General features: G+C 36.1%; 1 protein-coding gene across 5 annotated transcripts in view; it reads right to left on the bottom strand.

The window, feature by feature from the left end:
* Positions 1-355: 355 nt before the first annotated feature.
* The window catches only part of ATAD2 (ATPase family AAA domain containing 2), an 81485-nt gene continuing 60600 nt past the window's right edge, over positions 356-21240 (bottom strand). For 3 of the 5 annotated variants that reach the window (XM_070392031.1, XM_070392028.1, XM_070392033.1), the window contains 9 exons: positions 21084-21219; positions 19900-20096; positions 19167-19326; positions 16434-16556; positions 16174-16317; positions 13775-14164; positions 11778-11911; positions 10836-10964; positions 9412-10108 (listed from right to left, as the gene is read on the bottom strand). In XM_070392031.1, coding sequence (XP_070248132.1) covers positions 10064-10108; positions 10836-10964; positions 11778-11911; positions 13775-14164; positions 16174-16317; positions 16434-16556; positions 19167-19326; positions 19900-20096; positions 21084-21219 — 1458 coding nt within the window. In that variant the 3' untranslated portion in view covers positions 9412-10063. Of the gene's footprint in view, positions 401-8855; positions 9209-9411; positions 10109-10835; positions 10965-11777; positions 11912-13774; positions 14165-16173; positions 16318-16433; positions 16557-19166; positions 19327-19899; positions 20097-21083; positions 21220-21240 lie in introns of those variants that run through there. The other 2 variants (XM_070392030.1, XM_070392029.1) reach the window with 2 other exon arrangements.

Here is a 21240-nt window from a genome sequence, read left to right as displayed (position 1 = left end):
TAGCATAAGACCGTTTATATAGAACTACAGAATCAGGAAAAACTGATTTGTCAGTATTTATTCAAGGAGTAACATGTCTATACACATGAAAGAAATTATGGCAGCCCTAACCGGTTTGGTTCAGTGGATAGAGCGTCGGCCTGCGGACTTAAAGAGGCCCAGGTTCGATTCCGGTCAAGGGCATGTACCTTGGTTTCGGGCACATCCCCAGTGGGGAGTGTGCAGGAGGCAGCTGATCTATGTTTCTCTCTCATCGATGTTTCTAACTCTCTATCCCTCTCCCTTCCTCTCTGTAAAAAATCAATAAAATATATTAAAAAAAAGAAATTATGGCGTCATCTGGTTTGGTTCATTGGTACATACTTTATTTCCATAAGAAATGGCTATGTCAACACTACATCTGAAAAAAAAAAAAAAAAAGGTGTCAATGTATCTTTTTTGACCTGAAATCTCACCATACAAATAAGCCTATTGGCCCACCCAAGGAGAAAGAGATACCAGAGTGAAATAATGCAATGCTTCGTTGTGTTTCAGTCTTAGCAGAGGAGTCTAGAGCAACAGTTCTAAAATAATGTGCGTGGAAATTGTTTAAAATGTAGATTCTCAGACCCTGCTCCCAGGGGAGTTGAATTCAGTAGGCCTGGGATAAGGGGGTGAATCTGCATTTGACCAACAGCTGGTGACACTTTTGTTAGTAACCTTGTAGACTTCACTTTTATGCTGATTCTCTGCACTTTTATGCAGCATTAGCCAGGCTACAGTGTGCACAGGACTGGAAAACATTCACTGGTGTGAATGATTTCAGAGAGGAAGGGAGAGGGAGAGAGAAACATCAGTGATGAGAGAGGATCATTGATTGGCTGCCTCCTGCATGCCATACACTGGGAATTGAGTCCACAACCCAGGCATGTGCTCTGCCAGGAGTCGAACCATGGCCTCCTGGTCATAGGCGGGTGCTCAACCACTGACCCACCCCGGCTGGGCAAAAGGCATCTTTTGTGGAGAACATGTTCAACAAGATTGAAACCTAGGCTGACTCCACAGGCCCCCTTGCCCACCACACAGTGAAGCCTCCAGTGAACATTGCTATCATCCTTCTGTGCCTTCGATGATAAAGACAAACCTAAATTCTTTACTGAGGTCTGAGACAATTTAGGTGCAGTGACATGTAATTTTACTGTACTGTGCATTTCTAGGGGGACAGGGACCATACCTCATTCTTATTTTTATCTCTCCTAATGCCTTGCATACAGTAGGACCTCAGTAATAGTATGCACATGTATACAGAAATTCAGCAAGTATAAATTACAGGACAACGCAGTTAGTTCTTGTCCTCAGAACTACAATTAAAATACCCCCAAAATAACATATTAGTGTTGTGTCTTGTCATTTTTAATGCAATTGAACTCCTATTATCTCATTTTAATTGTGAATGTTATAAATGGAAAATATAGACCAATTTGCTTGGATTTCTCATTAAGTTAATTTGTAATTTGTAAGCTACCTCCACCTTCCATGTTCCTCTCTCTCCTGGGTCATAGCTTAGAGCCAGGAAGATGATACAATGCTAGGTTTATGTAATGCATGTACCCAAAAGTTAGATACCTTTTTGATCAGATACATTTTCAGACGTTTTAATATTTTAAAAAAATTCTTTATTGTTTAAAGTATCCCATATGTCTCCTTTCCCCCCATTGACATTTCCCCAGACGTTCCCACCCCCCAGCACATGCCCTCACCCCAGTACTATGTCCAGGGTTATGCTTAAATGCATGTATACAAGTCCTTTGGTTGATCTCTTACCTCCCATCCCCGACTCCCCTGCCTTCCCTCTAAAGTTGGATGGTCTGTTTGATGCTTCTATGTCTATGGATCTATTTTTGTTCATCAGTTTATGTTGTTCATTATATTCCACAAATGAGTGAGATCATGTGATATTTATCTTTCTCTGGCTGGCTTATTTCGCTTAGCATAATGCTCTCCAGGTCCATCCATGCTGTTGCAATGGTAAGAGTTCCTTATTTTTTACAGCAGCATAGTATTCCCTTGTGTAGGATGTACCAGTTTTTTAACCCACTCATCTGCTGATGGGCACTTAGTCTGTTTCCAAATCTTAGCTATTGTAAATTGTGCTGCTATGAACATAGGGGTGCATGTATCCTCTATGATTGGTGTTTCTGATTTCTTAGGATATATTCCTAGACAAGTATTTTTTAAAAATCTTTATTGTTGAAAGTATTATATATTTCCCCCTTTCTCCCATTGACCCCCTCCAGTCTGCCCAGTTACTTGTCCTGCCCCAGGTTTTCACCACCCTATTGTCTGTGTCCATGGGTTATGCATATATGCATACAAGGTCTTTGGTTGATTATCTCCCACCACCCACCCTCCCCCGCCTTCCCTCCGAGATTCTGCACTCTGTTCCATGCTTCCATGTCTCTGGATTCACTCTGTTCATCATTTAACAACTTGTTTTGAAAAATACTTGCAAAAGACAGTTGAGGGACAATACAAAAATATAAGACATAATTTTTCACTTTATATACAAGAAAGTACGTTCTGACCTTTTTTGTCCTTAGATATTTCAGATTTCATAATTAAAATAAGAATTATAGCTTAAAAGCAACTTTTAAATATTTACAAAATATTTTCATTACCAAAGCAACTTAAAAAAATCCATCTATTGTCCCCTCTTTCTGACCACTATTAGCATTTTGGTATATTTTCAGATCAGCTGTTTTTGTAAAGCTTTTATTAAAAATTAATCTTTGAGAGAGAGAGGAGAGAGAAACATTGATTTGTTATTCCACTTATTTATGCATTCATGAGTTTATTCTTGTATGTGCCCTGACTTGGAATTGAACCCACAACCTTGGGGTATCAGGACGATGCTTTAAGCAACTGAGCTACCTGGCAGGGCAAAATCAGCTATTGATAGATAAAACAAAATACACCTAGTAATCTGTTTTCTTTCCTACAAGGTTATTTGGCATAAGATTATTCAAAAACTGTCATTTTGGATAGACATTTTCATTTAGCTAGTATTTCAGTGATTATATTTCATGCAACAGCTGTGAGGTGAAGGTTCAGAAGAAGCCAGGGAATTCATTTGAGTGATGGCAATTTACATTTTCTCCCTAGTGGGGTGGGGAAGGAGACTTAAGAAAAATTTAAGGAAGAAAGAGAAAAAAGACATGAGACATATTCTGTGGTCCTAAATATGAAATAAGCAAACCAAATGAAAAAAATAATTACACCAAATAAAATTGGGGTTACTTATTTTTCTTCCTAAATAATTAGAGTAAAAGCTTGTCTCTTTTTTAAGACCTTGATTTTCCTAAATATTCACCACAATAAATAGCTATAATTAGGATTCATCACACATAATCAGTTTCCAAATTATTTCATGAATACATTATCTATTGCAATGAGCCCCATTTACCCCCAATCTTTACCAGTTGAAGTTTCACAATCGTCTTTTAAATCAATACTTTTAGCAAACAAATGTTTGCATGTCCAGGGTACCCATGTTTGGCATTCTTTGATCCATTAAATGTTTTTAGTCTCAATATATTTTGGATATTTAAATCATTTTGATTTGGCATGTGCTCTGAAGGTAGTAGTATTCCAAGAGCCCTCTCACTGCATGCTAAGTGCTGTTCTCTGACTCCCAGCCAGAGCTCGGATGTTGGCAGGGTTGATTGCTCTAATGTAGTGATTTTATTTCCAACCTTTGCATACTAAAATTACTAGTACATAGCCTAAACCTGAAGCTTCCAGTTTTCCTCTTAAAAACGTAATAAAAATGTAATTGAACATTGCTATAAAATAATTCAATCTTTGAAATTGAAGAAATGTGAAAATAGGCTGTCACAATAAAATTAGTGCTGGTTTGTGACATTCAGTAATAGCTGAGAAACCTAAAAAAATGTATAGTCATTGTTGGGGCATGTTTCATATTTTCCTACTTTTATGTTATAAAGGAAGCCTCTTAGGTTGGGTCCTCCCCCTTGTAGATCCTGAGTAAAAGATGTGAGAGCAAGGAGTTACTTGGGAGGGGATGCCAAGAAGTACAAACAGGGAAGTCAAGTGGGACAGGGAGGGAAGGGCACTAATGTAGAGTGCAGGTTCAGGCAGGTATAGTGCTGGGACCTAGGACTCAGCCACAATGGAGAACATGGAGACATGCTGAACACACCTCAGAGCTGCCCCTCCCAAGGCACTGAGGAGCTGGGGTACCATTTACCAACTCCAATCCATACCTGGCTGGCGGCTATTCCTGGGGATGCTACCTTCCCTTCACATCCAGTATGAACCACGAGAAAACCCTCAGGTGGGGTTACAGATGTTTGCAGGAGGTTGCCAGTGGCACATAGCAGAATGTTGAATGCTAATAGTAAATGAGTGTCTATTCAGGGGAGGTGGGTAAGAACATGGGTTTCCATCACACTGACCTAGTTAAGCCTTATTCTGCCACTTATGTGTGAAGTTGAGCAAATTGCCTAATCTATCCAAGCCTTAGCTTATTTTGTAAAATATACTAGAATTTACCTCCTAGGGTCTTTCAAGAATTAAAGTAAGATACTGCACAAGACAACCTTCTTCCTCCTCATCTTCTGAGGAAGGCTCATTTCAAAGGGAGGGTTGTTCTTTCTTGGCAGCATTACTTCCAGACAATAACTCCTTCAGTTCCGGAGGCTACATTGGTACCACTCGGCCAAAATCAAAGTGTTGGCAGGGCTGCACTCCTCCGGAGGAACGAGGGAAGAACCTGTTCTTGTTTCTTCCAGATCCCAGTGGCTGTCAGATTTCCTTGGCTTGTGGCTGCATGACACCATTCTTTGACCTGATGGTCACATTGCCTTCTCTTCTAAAACTTCATTCTGTCTCCCCTTCCTAGGATGCATGATTGTATTTAGGGCCCACACAAATAATCCAGGATAATCAAGATCCTTAATTGAATTACATCTAAAGGACCCTCTCTCCTTTTTTGTTTTGCCATAGAAGGAAACATTCACAGGTTCCAAGGCTTAGGATGAAGTTATCTTTTGGGTGGCCATTTTTCAGCCTTCCATAAAAATTATGTGCAAAATATGGACTATAAAGACTGTACTCTCTTTTGCCTTCCTAGCATTCCATTACCTGAAAATCAACATTTCTAACTGTAGTCAACTCATCCTTGAAATTAGCAACTCATTGCTATTACTATCAATATTCCCATTAATCCTCTGGAATTATCTTTAATGTGCCTTGTCTGACCAAGCAGGGTCTTACTAAGCTTTCCTTTACAAAAGTGCCTCCGAGGGCTTCCCTTTGACTGCCTTGCTTCTGGCCTGTCATTTTTCTAGTCTAGACTATCTAGACCAGTCGTTCTCAACCTTCCTAATGCCGTGACCCTTTAATACAGTTCCTCATGTTGTGGTGACCCCCAACCATAAAATTATTTTTGTTGCTACTTCATAACTGTAATTTTGCTACTGTTATGAATCGTAATGTAAATATCTGATATGCAGGATGTATTTTCATTGTTACAAATTGAACATAATTAAAGCATAGTGATTAATCACAAAATATGTAATTATACGTTTTCCGATGGTCTTAGGCGACCCCTGTGAAAGGGTTGTTCGACCCCCAAAGGGGTCTCGACCCACAGGTTGAGAACCGCTGATCTAGACCTTCAAGAAAGGCTTTCAAGTCCATTTGAACACGCCACCTGTGTGCTCAAGGACTCAGTGACTCCTTATTTAGCGTTTGCTTCCTAGAAGAAGCAAGTCCTGAGTAAGATCTTTGGAGACCCCAAGCACCAAAAACAGTCTCCAACTCTTTATGTATTCTCTATGCCTTTGTCAGTTAGAACTGCATTCCAATGTCAATAATAGAGATCCACCCAACAACAGCAGTTTAAACAAAGTAGTTTATTTCTCTGTCAAGAAGTCCAGATGTAGTTGAGGGCTTCAACAATACCCTGAAGTTATCATGAGCAAGGTCCTTTATTTTTCTCATGTGAGAAAGTGGGCTAGGGTTCTATTTTTAAGGTCATCTCAGAGTCCAAGATAGCTTCTGGAGTTCCAGTCATCCATATGTATACCACCCAGGCAGCAGGTAAAAAAGGAAGCACAGAAAGGCAGAAAGAGCTCTCACCTCCTTCCCTTCCAAGGAGCTTTCCCAGAAATTATTCACTTTCCTTTTTATCTCGTTGGCCAGAACTTCATCACATGGCCACCTCTTGCCACGATATAGAAACAAGAACATAATTTCCCAGCAAAATACTGGGCTTTAAAATACATATTTTTATTGATTTTAGAGAGGAGAGGGAGATAGAGAAACATCAATGAGAGAGAATCATTGATGGGCTGCTTTCTGCAGGGTCCCTACTGGGAATGGCATTGAGCCAACAGCCTGGGCATGTGTCCTGACTGGGAATCAAACTGATATCCTGGCTCATAGGTTGACACTCAACCACTGAGACATACTAGCTGGGCACCCAGGACTGTTACCAGGAATGAGAGAATGGTATTAGAGGGCAAACTAGCACTCTTTTCCTTAATGTCCTATTATGCAACGTGTTTTTACTCCCACATTATCCCTCAGCAAAAAATAAGTAACTTATATTCAAATCCTAATGAAGTCCCTCATATTATGGGGCAATCTCATATGCATTATTTTGTGCAAAAAAGTAGTGTGTGTATATGTGTGTGTGTGTGTGTGGGGGGGGGGGGTGGTGGTAGTGAAGATGTGAGTCTGAAGTAACCACAATACCACAGTACATATTTATAGGGATCCCCAAGGCAATCAGTTAGAATAAAAAAGCAAAAGAAGAGCATCACTCCCCATTACTTAACAGTAGGCTGTGCACAGTGATCTTCCAAAGGGAGGCAAAGAGTAATCTGACATTGGAGAAACCTGAGAAACATTACTTCTGCCACATGACCAAGGTCAATCAACAGTCATGTTATATTGATAATAAGTGACCTTGATATGATCACTTTACTTTTGTGATCTTTCTCCCAAAATCCAGTGCAGAAAAAATAGACTAATTGCAATAGAGGGGCATCTTCCAAAATACTTGACCCGTAGTCCTCAAAATCATTAGGTCATTAAAAGCATTTACAACCATTAATGGACTTTTTGTTGTTTTAATCCTCACCTGAGGATATGTTTTATTATCATTTTACAGAGGCCCAGAGCACGAATTCATGGGTGGGGTCCAGCGGCCTGCCCCGATCGGGACGGGGGGGGGGGGGGGGGGGCACAGGTGGTTGGCCGGCTGGCCCTACCCACTGGTCAAACTCCTGGTGGAGGGGATAATTTGCATATTAGCCTTTTATTATATAGGATTTTAGAGACAGAGAGAGAGAGATGTGAAATATTGATTGGTTGCCTCCCATACATTCCCTGACTGAGGATCAAATCTGCAACCTAGGTATGTGCCATGACTGGGAATCAAACCCACAACCTTTTGGTTTATGGGATGATGCTCCAACCAAATAGCCCTTTATGATAGTATCTCTAGAAAAAGCACAAATGTTATACATTTTGATTAAATCCTATTTATCTAATTTTCATCTTGTTGCTGGTGTTTTTGGTGCCATATTTAAGAAATAATTGCCAAATTTAAGGTCATAGAAATATGTCCTTGTGTTCCTCTAAGAATTTTAATTTTAGCTCTCAAATTAAGGTCTTTGTTCCATTTTATTAAATTACTTAGTATACAGTGTGAAATAGAGGTCCAGCCTCGTTCTTTTACGTGTAGATATCCAGTTTTCACAGCACCATTTGTAGAAGGGATTATTCTTTCCCCCATGGAATGGTCTTTGGCACCACGGTCAAAAATCAATTGCCCATAGATATATGGATTTATTTCTGGACTCTCAAGTCTATTCCATTGGTCAATTATGTCTGTCCTTATGGCAATACCACATGTTTTATTAATGTAGCTTTTTACTAATGTAAGCTTTGGAACAGGGAAGGAAATGTGAGTCCAATTTTCTCTTCTTTTTCAAAATTGTTTCGGCTATTCAAAGTCCCTTTCAATTCCATTATTAACTAAGCATTGACTTCCCTATTTCTGCAAAAAAGTGCATTGAGATTTTAATAGGCATTGCACTAAATTTGTAGACTTCTTTGGGGAATATTGCTATTTTAACAACATTAAATCTTCCAATCCATGAATACAGGATCTTTCCATTTGTTTAGGTCTTACTTAGTTTCTTTCAGCAACATTTTGCACTTATCAGCGTACAGTCCTGCACCTCCTTGGTTAAATTTATTTGTAGGTGTTTTATTGTCTTAGATGCTACTGTAAATAGCACTGCTTTCTTAACTTCCTTTTTGTATTGTTCATTGCTAAGGTTTAGAAATAAAAGGAACTTTTATCTATTGATCTTCAATCCTGTCACTTTGCTGAATTCATTTATTAGCTTTAACATATTTTTGTGGACTCTCTATAAGATCATGTCACCTGTGAATAGTTTGACTTCTTTTCCCATTTGGATGTCTCTTATTTCTTTTTCTTGCCTAATTATTATAGACTGACTGTACTTTTAGCAACAAATGAGAAAGAAGCATTCCAGGCTTGCTATTCCGTACGGTTTTGAAAATCTAGGAATGTAGACCTATTACTTCCCATGTCTGTAGACAATGTCATGAAAAGGACAGGAAGCACATTAGTCTTTGTAGCTAAAAAACCTATACCATATAAACATTCCAATGTCAACATTATAAATGATAAGCAGTAATAAAACAAAATTTTATACCTGTTTTGCACTGAATTATCTTTAAGACAATTTAAAATGATGAAGAAATAGAAACAAACTTGAGAAACCATTTTTACATTTAACATTTATTAAAGAAATTATACATACAAAATGAAATCCTAGTTATAAAAGATGCATCTGGAATAAATTATAATAAATTTCAATAAAAATAAGTATGTATGTGTATACGTGCATGCATCCAGGAATATGCACATACTCAGATATTTATAGTGAATGGCATTGCTTTATGCATTACTAAGAGATTATCTTTTAATTAAGGTATCTGAATTACTGGGTTTTAAAATGCTTTAAATACAATATCCAGGTAAATCAACAAAAGGCTGCTCAACTTTGAAACTATTAGAATCCAGAATCTCTCATTTGAGATCATTATTCCCAACACTTTTTGAAAGTTCCCAATAGAAGCTATTTTACAAATATTAGAATGGCTCCTAAAAAAAAGAAAAAGAAAAAAGAAAAAGAATGTGCATGGTGGTGAATGGTTTTATTCCTTTAAGAAATGCATTTTTGGTACCATTATTACAAAAATTCATTATATTTATATAATTGCATATAAAAATATATATAGAATATAACCTAAACACAAATTTAGAAGGATATAAACATTTTTCAAATATAAAAACTTTGTGTTATTAAAAAGCTGTTCAACAAAGTAGTTATGTTTGTTGTGTATAATTACAAGACTTAACTAAAAATATTTAAAATTTATTAACCCAAATAAGAATTATAAAAATGTTATCCAAAAAGCATTTATTTTGACATTCAGGTACAGAATTGTGGTGCAGCCAAAAATTGTCAAGGGCCCTCATGAATTGAACACTGGCTTTTATGTGAATGAGCAGAGCAAGCTAAAGGCAGATGAGAGATGGGTACTGAAGACAACAAAAGGATGGCAAAGATACAATGGTTAAGTTTCTAGTCTGATGCAATAAACTACTGCAGGATGGGTAACATTAAAAGTGCTTAAAACAAAAAAAATCAATGTCACTAATTACTCTTCATTGCCATAAAACATAAGCTATCTTTATATTGAGTCGTCCACATTTCAACTACTGATATGCCATAGCATTACTATTACTACAGTGCCTTGTTCCATCAAACTCCCAGCATTTTATCTCTGTAATTTATCTTACACATGTACATAGATACTAAAAGTTTAAATATTTTTATTTACTATTTTAATATTTTTCTTAAAGATGCAGGATTTCACCTTGCATCAGTTATGTGAACATGACAGAGGTGAACTAAGTAAAAACAGAATATAAAGAATATGTGATACCATGACATCAGGATCTGGAACAAATGAAGTTTTCTACCTCTTGCTCCATTTTCTAGATAAAGGGTAAAAAGGAAAAGTAGTAAGTTTCAATGTGGAAACGCTAAGGAAACATTATTGTATTGCTTTTTTTTTTTCCAGTAAACACCCTTAAGAATTTATTACCCATGTATATATCTGATAGTGAAAACAAAAATTTAGTTCAGTATTTAAGACTATCACATAAACTGATATCACTGATGGGACTTCATTATTTAAATCCCTTTCAAATGAGTCTGAAATGCGATCATCTTATGTTAAATTCAAATAGTTATAATCAAGGCACTGATGTACCTATTTATAGGTACCAGTATTACATATATGATACCATGTAGGTACTACAGTATACTTTAGTAGGTATACTAAATACTACATATACTAGTAGGTATATATTTGGTACCAGTAATATTTATATTATACTATATAGGTATCATCCAATATCTGTTTTTATTTTCTTTTTTCCAGTATCTATTTTTATTTATTTATTTATTTATTTATTTATTTATTTATTTGTTCAGTATCTATTTTAAAAGTTAGAACTATAATGCCCCCTGTAAAGCAAGATCAAGTAAAGAAAAATAGGTATATCTTGAAAAGGAGCTACATATCTTCATTAATACAAACAGAAAATAAAGATTTTCCCATAATTTGCTCATATTATAGTTCCGTTGTTTGAATATATTAAACAATGGTCTTTAAAAATTTTTATAAAATAAGTTAATTTCTTATATAGATTAGTTTACCTGAATAAGTGTTGTTTTGTCATAGTCCCTGCGATGCTGATAAATACACTGGCTGATTACTGCATACAAATTTTCCAACTGAAAAAGGTTGTATTTCTGACTCTTTTTAACAACAGTCTTCAAAAGATTCTAAAAGAAAATATAAGTGTTTATATGTGAGAGATAAATTCTCTGAGATGTTTTAATTTAGAAGATTTGGGGAATTTTTAGCATATAAACCAGAGAGAGGACAGACCAAGTCATCTGATGCGAAATCGCAGCCTCTGTAATTGGCTGTAGTTAACTTATCATCATTTTATGATCCTAGTCTCTGCCCTGGGTAACTTCCATTCTAAAAACTATAGCTGAGGAGGTTACCAATTTCAATTCTAGTCATAAATCTCTACAGATGACCTAGATTAATAGGGAAAAAAGCACCGTTTTTGCAGGGTATTTTATTACACTATCAGTATATAGTAACTAATTTCATTATGTGAAATAAAAAGAGAAAGAACTTCATAAATGATGAATTACCTCACCACTTTAAAATTCTTTTTCTTATAAAAAGGATTTTCCATTGGCTTAGTGTTTTTTCTCATGACTGAAATGGTCATTGGATTTCTGTGATTCCTCAAGGCTGGCCCTAGCAGGCAGGCTATGTCATTACCTCATAAAACATGCCATTATGGCTAAGTAAAAACTAACTAAAATAGTCATAGGTAACAGTCATAAAAACAATTTATGGGATAAATAACGTAGTCAGGTTTGTTAAAACTGTAATATCAATATATTAGCCACCTCCAACCACCACATTTATAAGTTATTCTATGCCAAACTTACCCTTTCATAAAAGATCATTATTTATTACATTCCAAATTGATACAAAATACTATTACAGTTCTCTTTTGGTGGGCTATGTTACTCATCTGCACAATGATAGCATTACAATTTCAATTTACATACTTGTAATCGCTCGTGGTCCACAACAAGTGAGGGTACAGGCTGTGAAAGAATTGCCAAAGCCTTTTCAGCACTGATGAGCTGCTGTTGCTCTATTTGGGAATGTCTAGCTTGAGTCATTTGCAGAATCCACCTCTCTAGAACAAGTGATTAAATAACATTACTATTTGGTAAATAGACATTATAATGCCTAAAGTAAATATTAGGCAGATTAAATTGCAGGAAATATTTATTAAGACACAAATACCAATTCTGGTATACTGATTCTGCTGTAAGAATAAAATGCTGCCACTTACACACTCAAAAATTAAGAACATTTGAGTATTTCTCAAATTGAGTATTTCAGGGGATCCTCAACTGTTTTCTACTTAGGCATAAGACTCACAGAATTTAAGAGCTGGAAGGAACCTGAGTATTCGAGAATAGGAGTTGCAAACGACTACCCACAGACCAAATCTGGCCTACCATTATAAATAAAGTTTTATTAGAACACAACCACTCCCATTTTACATATGCTTGTCAGTGTAGCTTTTCTGACAGGTTTGAGTAGTTGTAACAGATACTGTGCAGCTAAATATTTCATATATGGCACTATACAAAAAAGGTTTGCATATCCCTAATCTAGGACAATCTACTCACTGATAGATTAAAAAAATGAGGCCAATAAAGGTGAAGAGGCTTTTCTAAGGTCAACATACCTGTTATAAGACCCCAGACAAGAACTCAGTTTCTTAATATGTAAACAAGTATATGTCCCACTAAATAGTGTCCTTTTAAAGATGATAATAATAAAAGAAAAATAAAACAATTCTGAACCCAAACAAAACATACTAAATTACATAGTCAGAAGATTAACATTTAAATCATCTATACTGGAAAGGCTGCATCCTAGCCCGTTCTGCTATGATTACTCAAACACACTGGAACTCATTTTAAGGAAGTATTTGAAAAAGATTTACCTACAGCATATAAGCCACTGGGGGAAAAGTCTCCTCAACTCACTTAATACTTGTCATTGATCAAAAGAAAATGTTGACCTTATTCCTGCTCTTTTTACTTTTAAGACCAAATAATGTTTGCCTTTTCCAAAGATCAAACAAATCTACTGCCAAAGATCCAAGAAGATCCAGATGAAGACAATTCTCAATGAAAAACTTTGGAAGCAGAAATAGGATATAAATAATCTTGGACTTAACCTATGAATAGAGGAATGATTGAGATTACAGTTGTTCTACACCACTCAGCAAGAATCAGAGGAAACTGCTTATCTTGCTTAAAAATGAGGGTATCCTGCTAGCTTTAAAAAAACAGCAGAGCCAAATCACTTCACTTCTTGCTTTAGATTAATTATTTTACTCAATCCTTAAAATATCTCATTACCCTCAGCTATCTACCCCAATTCTGCAGAAGAGAAAACTAGACTGATAGGTCAAGAACCTTGCCCAAGGTCACAAGCTAGCAAGTAGGGCAGTGGTTCTCAACCTTCCTAATGCCGCGACCCTTTAATACAATTCTTCATGCTGTGGTGACCCCCAATCATAAAATTATTTTCATTGCTACTTCATAACTGTAATTTTGCTACTGTTATGAATCGTAATGTAAATATCTGATATGCAGGATGTCTTTTCATTGTTACAAATTGAACAAAATTAAAGCATAGTGATTAATCACAAAAACAATACGTAATTATATATGTGTTTTCCGATGGTCTTAGACGACCCGTGAAAGGGTCGTTCAACCCCCAAAGGGGTCGCGACCCACAGGTTGAGAACCGCTGGACTAGGGGCTCAAATCCAGATCCATTAGATGCCACAGTATTCTTTTAGCAACAGTGAATTTATTAGCTCTATAGTTATTAAAGATAATGCTATCTTTCCTAATGAATTAATATTGAACTATAAAAGACAGGACAAAGGACTAAATTGAGATGGTAATTAGTTGCTTAAGAACTTGGAGTAAAACATCTTTTAAAACTAGTAAGTTGTTTAATTGAGACCTACCTTTTGCTTCACTTTCATTAGAAACATTTATTACTTGAGAGCTTAAAGAATCTCCACTGCAAGTGATCTTATCTTTCTTCAGTTCTGTACTTGCTGCAGCCTTCCCAGATTCAAGTTCATTCTCAATACTACAGGTACTTGAGTTATTTCCCAAATCTATTTTGCTTTCAGAGCCATTTTGCTGCATCTCATTTTCTTCCATTGAAGACTCTCCTGTGTTTCCAGTCTCGATGTGGTCTACACTTATATCGTGATTTTCCTCTGTATCACTCTCAATTTTGTCATCTGTGACATTTTGGCTGCCATCTTTTGTCTGTGAAATCTTCCTTCGTTTTGTGATGGTGCCTAAGTACCACTTCGACTTTTTGCGGATTTTTCTCTTCAACTGAGCTTCAGAGAATTAAAAGAAAAAGGATAAAAGAATTCAACAATTTTCTAAGTCTAGGTAAGTGGGGAGAAAAATACCTTGATATATAACAGGGTAAGCAAGTTTGAGAAACCACCATAGTTTTGAATGGTTTGTATACAAACAGAAATATATAGTACTACAAGAAGACAGAGAAGTGGGCAATGACCTGTCATTCTGAGGAGTTTGAGTTTTATCTTGAATAATTTTTTAAAAAATCTTGAATAATGCCCAGCCAGTATGGCTCAGTGGTTGAGCATTAACCTATGAACCAGGAGGTCACAGTTCGATTCCTGGTTAAGGGTACATGCCCAGGTTGCGGGCTTGATCCCCATTGTGGGGTATGCAGAAGGCAGCGATCAATGATTCTTTCTCATCATTGGTGTTTCTCTCTTTCCCTCTCCCTTCCTCTCTGAAATCAATAAAAATGTATTTAAAAATAATAAAATAAAACCTTGAATAATTTTAAGGAGGGCAACGGATGATCTGTCTGCTGCATGTATTACAAAGAACATTTTGGCAGTAGTCTGAGGAAATGTTGTGGTGATCCCCAACCATAAAATTATTATGGAAGATTAAAGCAAGAAAAGGCAAGATTAAAAATGGCTTACATTTAAATGCCTATCATACAGTAGAAACTCTTCTAAGTTCTTTTTTTTTTTTTTTTAATATATTTTATTGATTTTTTACAGAGAGGAAGGGAGAGAGATAGAGAGTTAGAAACATCGATGAGAGAGAAACATCGATCAGCTGCCTCCTGCACATCTCCCACTGGGGATGTGCCTGCAAACCAGGTACATGCCCTTGACCGGAATCAAACCTGGGACCTTTCAGTCTGCAGGCCGACGCTCTATCCACTGAGCCAAACCGGTTTCGGCAACTCTTCTAAGTTCTTAATGTATACTAAAAGTTACTGAAATTTCACTTTAACCTGATCAGGTTTGTTACCATTATCAACATCATTTTACAGAGGTGAAACTAAGGTATACAAAGATTAAACTTTCTGCCTAAACCAGACACAGTATATAGCCATACTGTAACATTATGCTTGGGAGATTCATCTATACTGTTAAATGTAGGTGAAGTTTAATCATTGTCACTGTTGTACAATAGTCCACATTTTCAATCCTACTGTTGATGGACATTTGGGTTGGTCCAAGTGTTGGGCTATTTTGAATATTTGTTCTATGAACATTCTTGTATGTGTCTTTGGTAAACATAATGCATGTAATCCTGTAGGGGATATAGCTAGGAATGCATTGTTTTAAGGGAGTCATTTTTCATGTCCCCAATTTTCACATATATACTTGCTTAGAATTTATTTGACTGAGAACCCTCTGGTAGTATAGGTTTCTTGCTGGTTTGCCTTTCTCATCCTTCCTTTCCTTCCTGCCTCTTCCCGTTTTTTACAAAAGTAGGGCTTACCTATTTCAAATCAAGTATCCCAAAATGGAAAAACATGCAATACAATAAGGGAAAATTCCAACCCCAGTAAAATACACACACACACACTTTTAAAATTTCTGTTTAAAAGCATTGGAGTCTAATAAGGTATTAAGGAATTAAGACAACTAAATCTGGGAAAACAAATGAAGAGCTGAGAGTTTCACATTCTTCGGGCTTAAAGAACAAAAAATGGAATTAAGAGCCTGCCAAGGAAGAGAGGTCTTTGGAAAACCCACAGGCTTTGGGTTGGTACCCTATAAAGGTATACCCTAAAAATAAGGAGGAATAGGAAATGACGAGGATTTTAAGGAAATGAAAATCAGTTTCAAATCAAATCAATCCACAATTAGATGAAAATGAATTGGGACTGCAAGTGGCATATCATTACAACCTGGATTTCAAGAATGCATAGCTTCCTCAATATTAACCAAACCAATGTAATTCACTAAATCAATATAAATAAAGGAAACTGAGGGAGAAAGTAAATGGCATTGGAAGAGCATAAAGGTTACAATTTCATAAGTAAAAATTACCCAAGTGCACTTACCAGGAGTGCTGCAAGCCACAGGAATATTGAGCATCTTGAGCTTTTCATTCTGCTCTGGATCCAATCTTTTATCACCAGCAGAAGTGGAATTTTGCTTTGGCATCACATGGTAATAAGATGGGGCATATTTGGAGGAGCTACAACCTTATAGACACATGAAATGTCAAATCAAATTTCTAGATTTCAAAATTACCTGAAGAATTAAAAGCACTCACAATACATCAAAAGCATCTTTTTCTATTGCCAAATAATTTTCCTACCTCTCTTCTTTCTAGATTCCTGAATTTCTTCACAAAGCTGTTCAAAGTCTTCATCAAGTTCTTCTTTAATTATTGCATAGGCAGTATCTCTTAAAGCACAGGCTCTGTGCCTAATAAGACGATCTGAAAAATGAATAAAGGATTTAAAATTTTCTCCTTTTAATAACTTCCCACAAAAATAAACTTAACATTTTAGGTTTAAGATTATAGCCATTACAATTCCTTTTTTTAGCTTTATCATGAATAGTAAGTTACAAAAATTGTGTAATTATTTTCTTTGTGCTAATCTAGTGTCCTGGACATCTAATTCAATATGGCACACTAAATCCAAACAATTTTATTGCTATGTCCTTTCCAGACCCCTTTGAAATATCAGAAAAAAAATCTAAGAATCAATCAATAGCAAGATTAAATATAATGACAAAACAAACAAAAACAGAAAGGAAGTCTATCAGTGTCATTAGTGAATAGAATGTAAAATAATTCTGGAAGAGACACAGAGATTACTGCATTGACAGAGAAACTAAGCAAAGACAATGAAAGAGCAACCCTACACGAGAAACACTGGAAGAAATCCTAAACTGAGTCCAACTACCGTAAACTGGAATATACTGAGGCAGAAAGCAGACAATAAATGAATTACAAGGTTGATTGAATGGGTTTTATCAGTCCTTCTCACATGCAATAGTCTGCAATATTCACACCCAAGATGTAGATGACATCAATAGCTACAATATCAGAAGGGATGTTGGAGGGAGCTTCTAACATGGCATCTGGGCCTAAAGAAAAGCAGAGCAAAGTTGGAGCATTTGTTTCTGAAGTGTGGGGGCATGAGAATCACCGAGGAACTTGCCAGAAAAGTAAATTCTCAGGCCCTTACACTATCTACAGATTCAGAAATTCTGAATCTCAACAAGTCCTATAGGAGATTTGTACTTCATAAAGTTTGAACACCACTGGTCCATGCTGCCACATGGACAGAAAGAGAAGAAGCCAAAGAGAAAAAACCCTTTGCTTCCACGGTAAATGTTCCTTCCTTCTAGTTAAGTGGCATTTCCAGTTTAGTAGCCTGTTTCCACTGTTTACCACCAGAAGTCTGGAAAAGCCCAGGGAAAGTGAACTTTTCAATTGCTGAAGAAACTTAGTAGGCCCCTATGCTAATTAATCTAATTTACAAGCACAAACAAGTGTAGCAGCCAATGTACTAGAGCAGCAGTTCTCAACCTATGAGTCGAGACCCCTTTGGGGGTCAAACGACCCTTTCACAGGGGTTGCCTAAGACCATCGGAAAACACATATATAATTACATATTGTTTTTGTGATTAATCACTATGCTTTAATTATGTTCAATTTGTAACAATGAAAATACATCCTGCATACCAGATATTTACATTACGATTCATAACAGCAGCAAAATTACAGTTATGAAGAAGCAACAAATATAATTTTATGGTTGGGGGTCACCACAACATGAGGAACTATATTAAAGGGTCATGGCATTAGGAAGGTTGAGAAGCACTGTACTAGAGGATTGTTAACGTAGGAAACAGACTATTAAAACTATACTATCCACTGAAAGTGTTGACACTGCATCTATAAAACAAGAACAGGAAGCTAAAAAAGAAAAAGAAGCACCAGAAGAAAAATATTTTTGGAAATAAATAAGTTTATCTGAAATATGTAGATATTTAAATGCATCATTATGTGTATCAGGGATGGGGAATGTCTGGCCCATGGGCCGTATAAGGCCCTCGAAATCATTTGGTCTGGTCCTGCCAAGGCAACTCCAGGTGGGACTCAAAATTCAATAAATCTAGGAGCTTTTTTCAAATGAACATAAATTTATTTTTTAAAAATATATTTTATTGATTTTTTACAGAGAGGAGCGGAGAGGGATAGAGAGTTAGAAACATCGATGAGAGAAACATCGATCAGCTGCCTCCAGCACACCCCCCACTGGGGATATGCCCACAACCAAGGTACATGCCCTTGACTGGAATCGAACCTGGGACCCTTCAGTCTGCAGGCCAACGCTCTATCCACTGAGCCAAACTGGTTAGGGCAGGAACATAAATTTATATTAAGCAAATGATGTTGTAAATATCCAAATGGCCCTTGGCAGAAAAAAGGTTCCCCACTTCTGATTACAGATGAACAAATATGTAATTTTTAAAAATCCTGTACTTTACAAAATGTTTAATAGATTGGGTGAGGGTAGAATGGGTACATGCATGGAAAAGGTCTAGAAAGATATCCTCAAACTTAAGTGTCCACTTTTGAAGAAAGGAAATGGAAGACTTAGTTTTTAAAATATTGTATTACTTTTGTAATAAAAATTATGATGGTCATAACCAAGAAAATTATTTCAAACCTATTTGATTACAGAGAGTGTTTATTTTTCCAATGTGAGAAAGAATATTATCCTACAAAGGAAACAAGCTAAGTTGTTATGCAATGTTGAGTCTCATTAGAGAATATATTATGTAATAAACACAAGGATTTTGAAGTGAAAGAAACCTGTATTCAAATTTTGCCTCTGCCACTGCCTGGCAGTATAACCTTGAATAAGTTCTTCAACCTTGCAAAACTTTATTTTCTTCCATTGTAAAATAAGGGGTAAGGCTGGTATATGGACTAAATGGTACTGTGAATGTAAAATGTTTATAATATAGCACCTGGCATAAAAATCAACCCTTGAAGTTAGTTAGCAGCCCCCATTCCACTAATGCTCACCTCCAGGATCTCTATCTGGATTGTATTCTAAAGCATTACTACAGATCAGATCAATATCACTCAAATAGTCTTTCACAGTCAGATACTTGTGGAGATCGATTTTACTGATTACAGATGAAAGGTCCATTGGTTGCTTTATTACAGTAACATAATCAGGAACCTAAAATTCAAGCAAATGACCAAGTCACTAAATTAACTCTGAACAAAAATACATTTGAGTAAAGTTTCTTTGTCAAGCAATACAGGAGAGAGGGAGAATAAATACATAAGAGATAATGATAATATATTAATATGAAACCTCTGACTCTCTTTAAGGTTGGTTTTATTTTGTATTTGTTCTTAGTCTTGTGCAACTATCTCTCCAGTAATAGCCTATACCTCTTTCCTCAACCAAACGCCACCCATCCTTCAATAAAAACGTAAAAGCTTGCTCTCCAGCTCACTCTGTGTATGCAAGAATAAGATCATGTAGCATTAGAAATAAGACATTCACAGACTGCTTCTAGAATGTTTGGGTTGAGCAGACATATTTAGTTGTCTATTCTCTGTAGGAAAGGAAAATGTGTTAAATAGTTCTTGAAGTTTCCATGTGCTTAGGACACTCTTCGTAGGTTTTCATATAGAGAAAACAAGTTCAGCGTGTAGGCAAAGAACCACATAAACTATTCAAATAATCTCTACTTTAGGAGCATTATAGTTTAGAAAACATTCGATTCTAAGATTAAATCAATACCTCATCAGGGTCAACAGGCTTAGTAAATATTCTGAATCGCTTATCAATAGCAAGCCTATGTGTAACATTTCTTAAGAAAATCCTCAGTTCTCTAAATGTATTTTCTTCTTGTTCTTCTAGTTGTTTCACTTCTTCTGCTGTCAATGGTCTTGGCTCAGGTGGTGGTGCTACTGGGAGTACCTCCAAGGCCTGCAAAACTTCACATAAATGGAAGATTTTAGTTACTACTCTCCCATCATATCAAGAGTGATAAATCATTCAGTGCACAGTAGTCAGACTTTCAGGGTTATGCTCCTTACATCTGCCAGGAATCAGAGGATTTGGAATACTAACACGGAATACATCCCCCCCAGCAATAACTGTTAACATGTAATTTGAAATGCTAATTTCCAAGCCACTGCCTCTGTTCCATTTTTAGATAATTTAAAAGGTGATTACAACTTTGAAAATGCATTATTTCCAGGACAAAAATATTCTAACTATTAAAAAGGTTTTTTTACTAGTTAATTTTTGAACTGATGAACAACTGGGTATATTTCAAATACAACAGAAATTTAATTTTGTTTAAAGAGTACTGAGTACTCAGGACAAAAAAAGGAATATGAGAGTATTGTCGCAATAAGTTAGCAATCTATTATTAAGGGAGTAAGAGACATAATTATAACATCAATGTAATATCATATTGGTAGTATGAAAGAATAAAAAATTAATTTTGCTTAGATATGTTAAGGAAGAAAAAATGAGTTATACTAGAAGGACAAAGAGTTCCTTAGGCAGAAATAGGGGTGAGGATAGAAGCATTACTAAGAGAGCAAGCATGAATGAATTTATGAAAAGGCAGAAATATGTTGTGCATGGTTTAAAAACAGAATGCTTTGTAAGGAAAGAAGTGGAAGGAGGGAGTTAACAAAAAGTGCCAAAAATGGGCTTAGAAAGACAGATTGGGGCTATACTATGAATTCAGGCCCAAAGTACACACAGATAGAAGCTATACTTGAAAGGCTGTGTGGGCTTTAGGAACTTTAGTCTATTTTAATGGAAAACAGATTTTTAAGCAATAGAGGTAGCAACCTCATGCCTGAGGTTTTAAGCTTGTAATAATATAAGATGGCAAAGCCATTAACTAATACTTTATTCCCACTTCCTCAAAACCACTATATACTAACTTTGATATAGGAACTAACCTGCTTTCTTTTTTGATATAGGAGGCTTAGCAGCTTGTTTTAGAATTAAATCTTCAAAAAATTTTGTCCGTTCTTCTTTACCAGGTAGCTGAACATTGAAAATTTCTCCGTAATCACGGATAAATAATTCTTGCACCTTAAAAATGAAAATAAATGC

The sequence above is a fragment of the Myotis yumanensis genome, unplaced genomic scaffold (genome assembly GCF_028538775.1).
Source record: "Myotis yumanensis isolate MYYU_CA2020_CCGP unplaced genomic scaffold, mMyoYum1.0.hap1 SCAF_15, whole genome shotgun sequence".
Taxonomy (NCBI): Eukaryota; Metazoa; Chordata; class Mammalia; order Chiroptera; family Vespertilionidae; genus Myotis; species Myotis yumanensis.
This window is presented reverse-complemented; position numbering and strand designations above follow the sequence as displayed.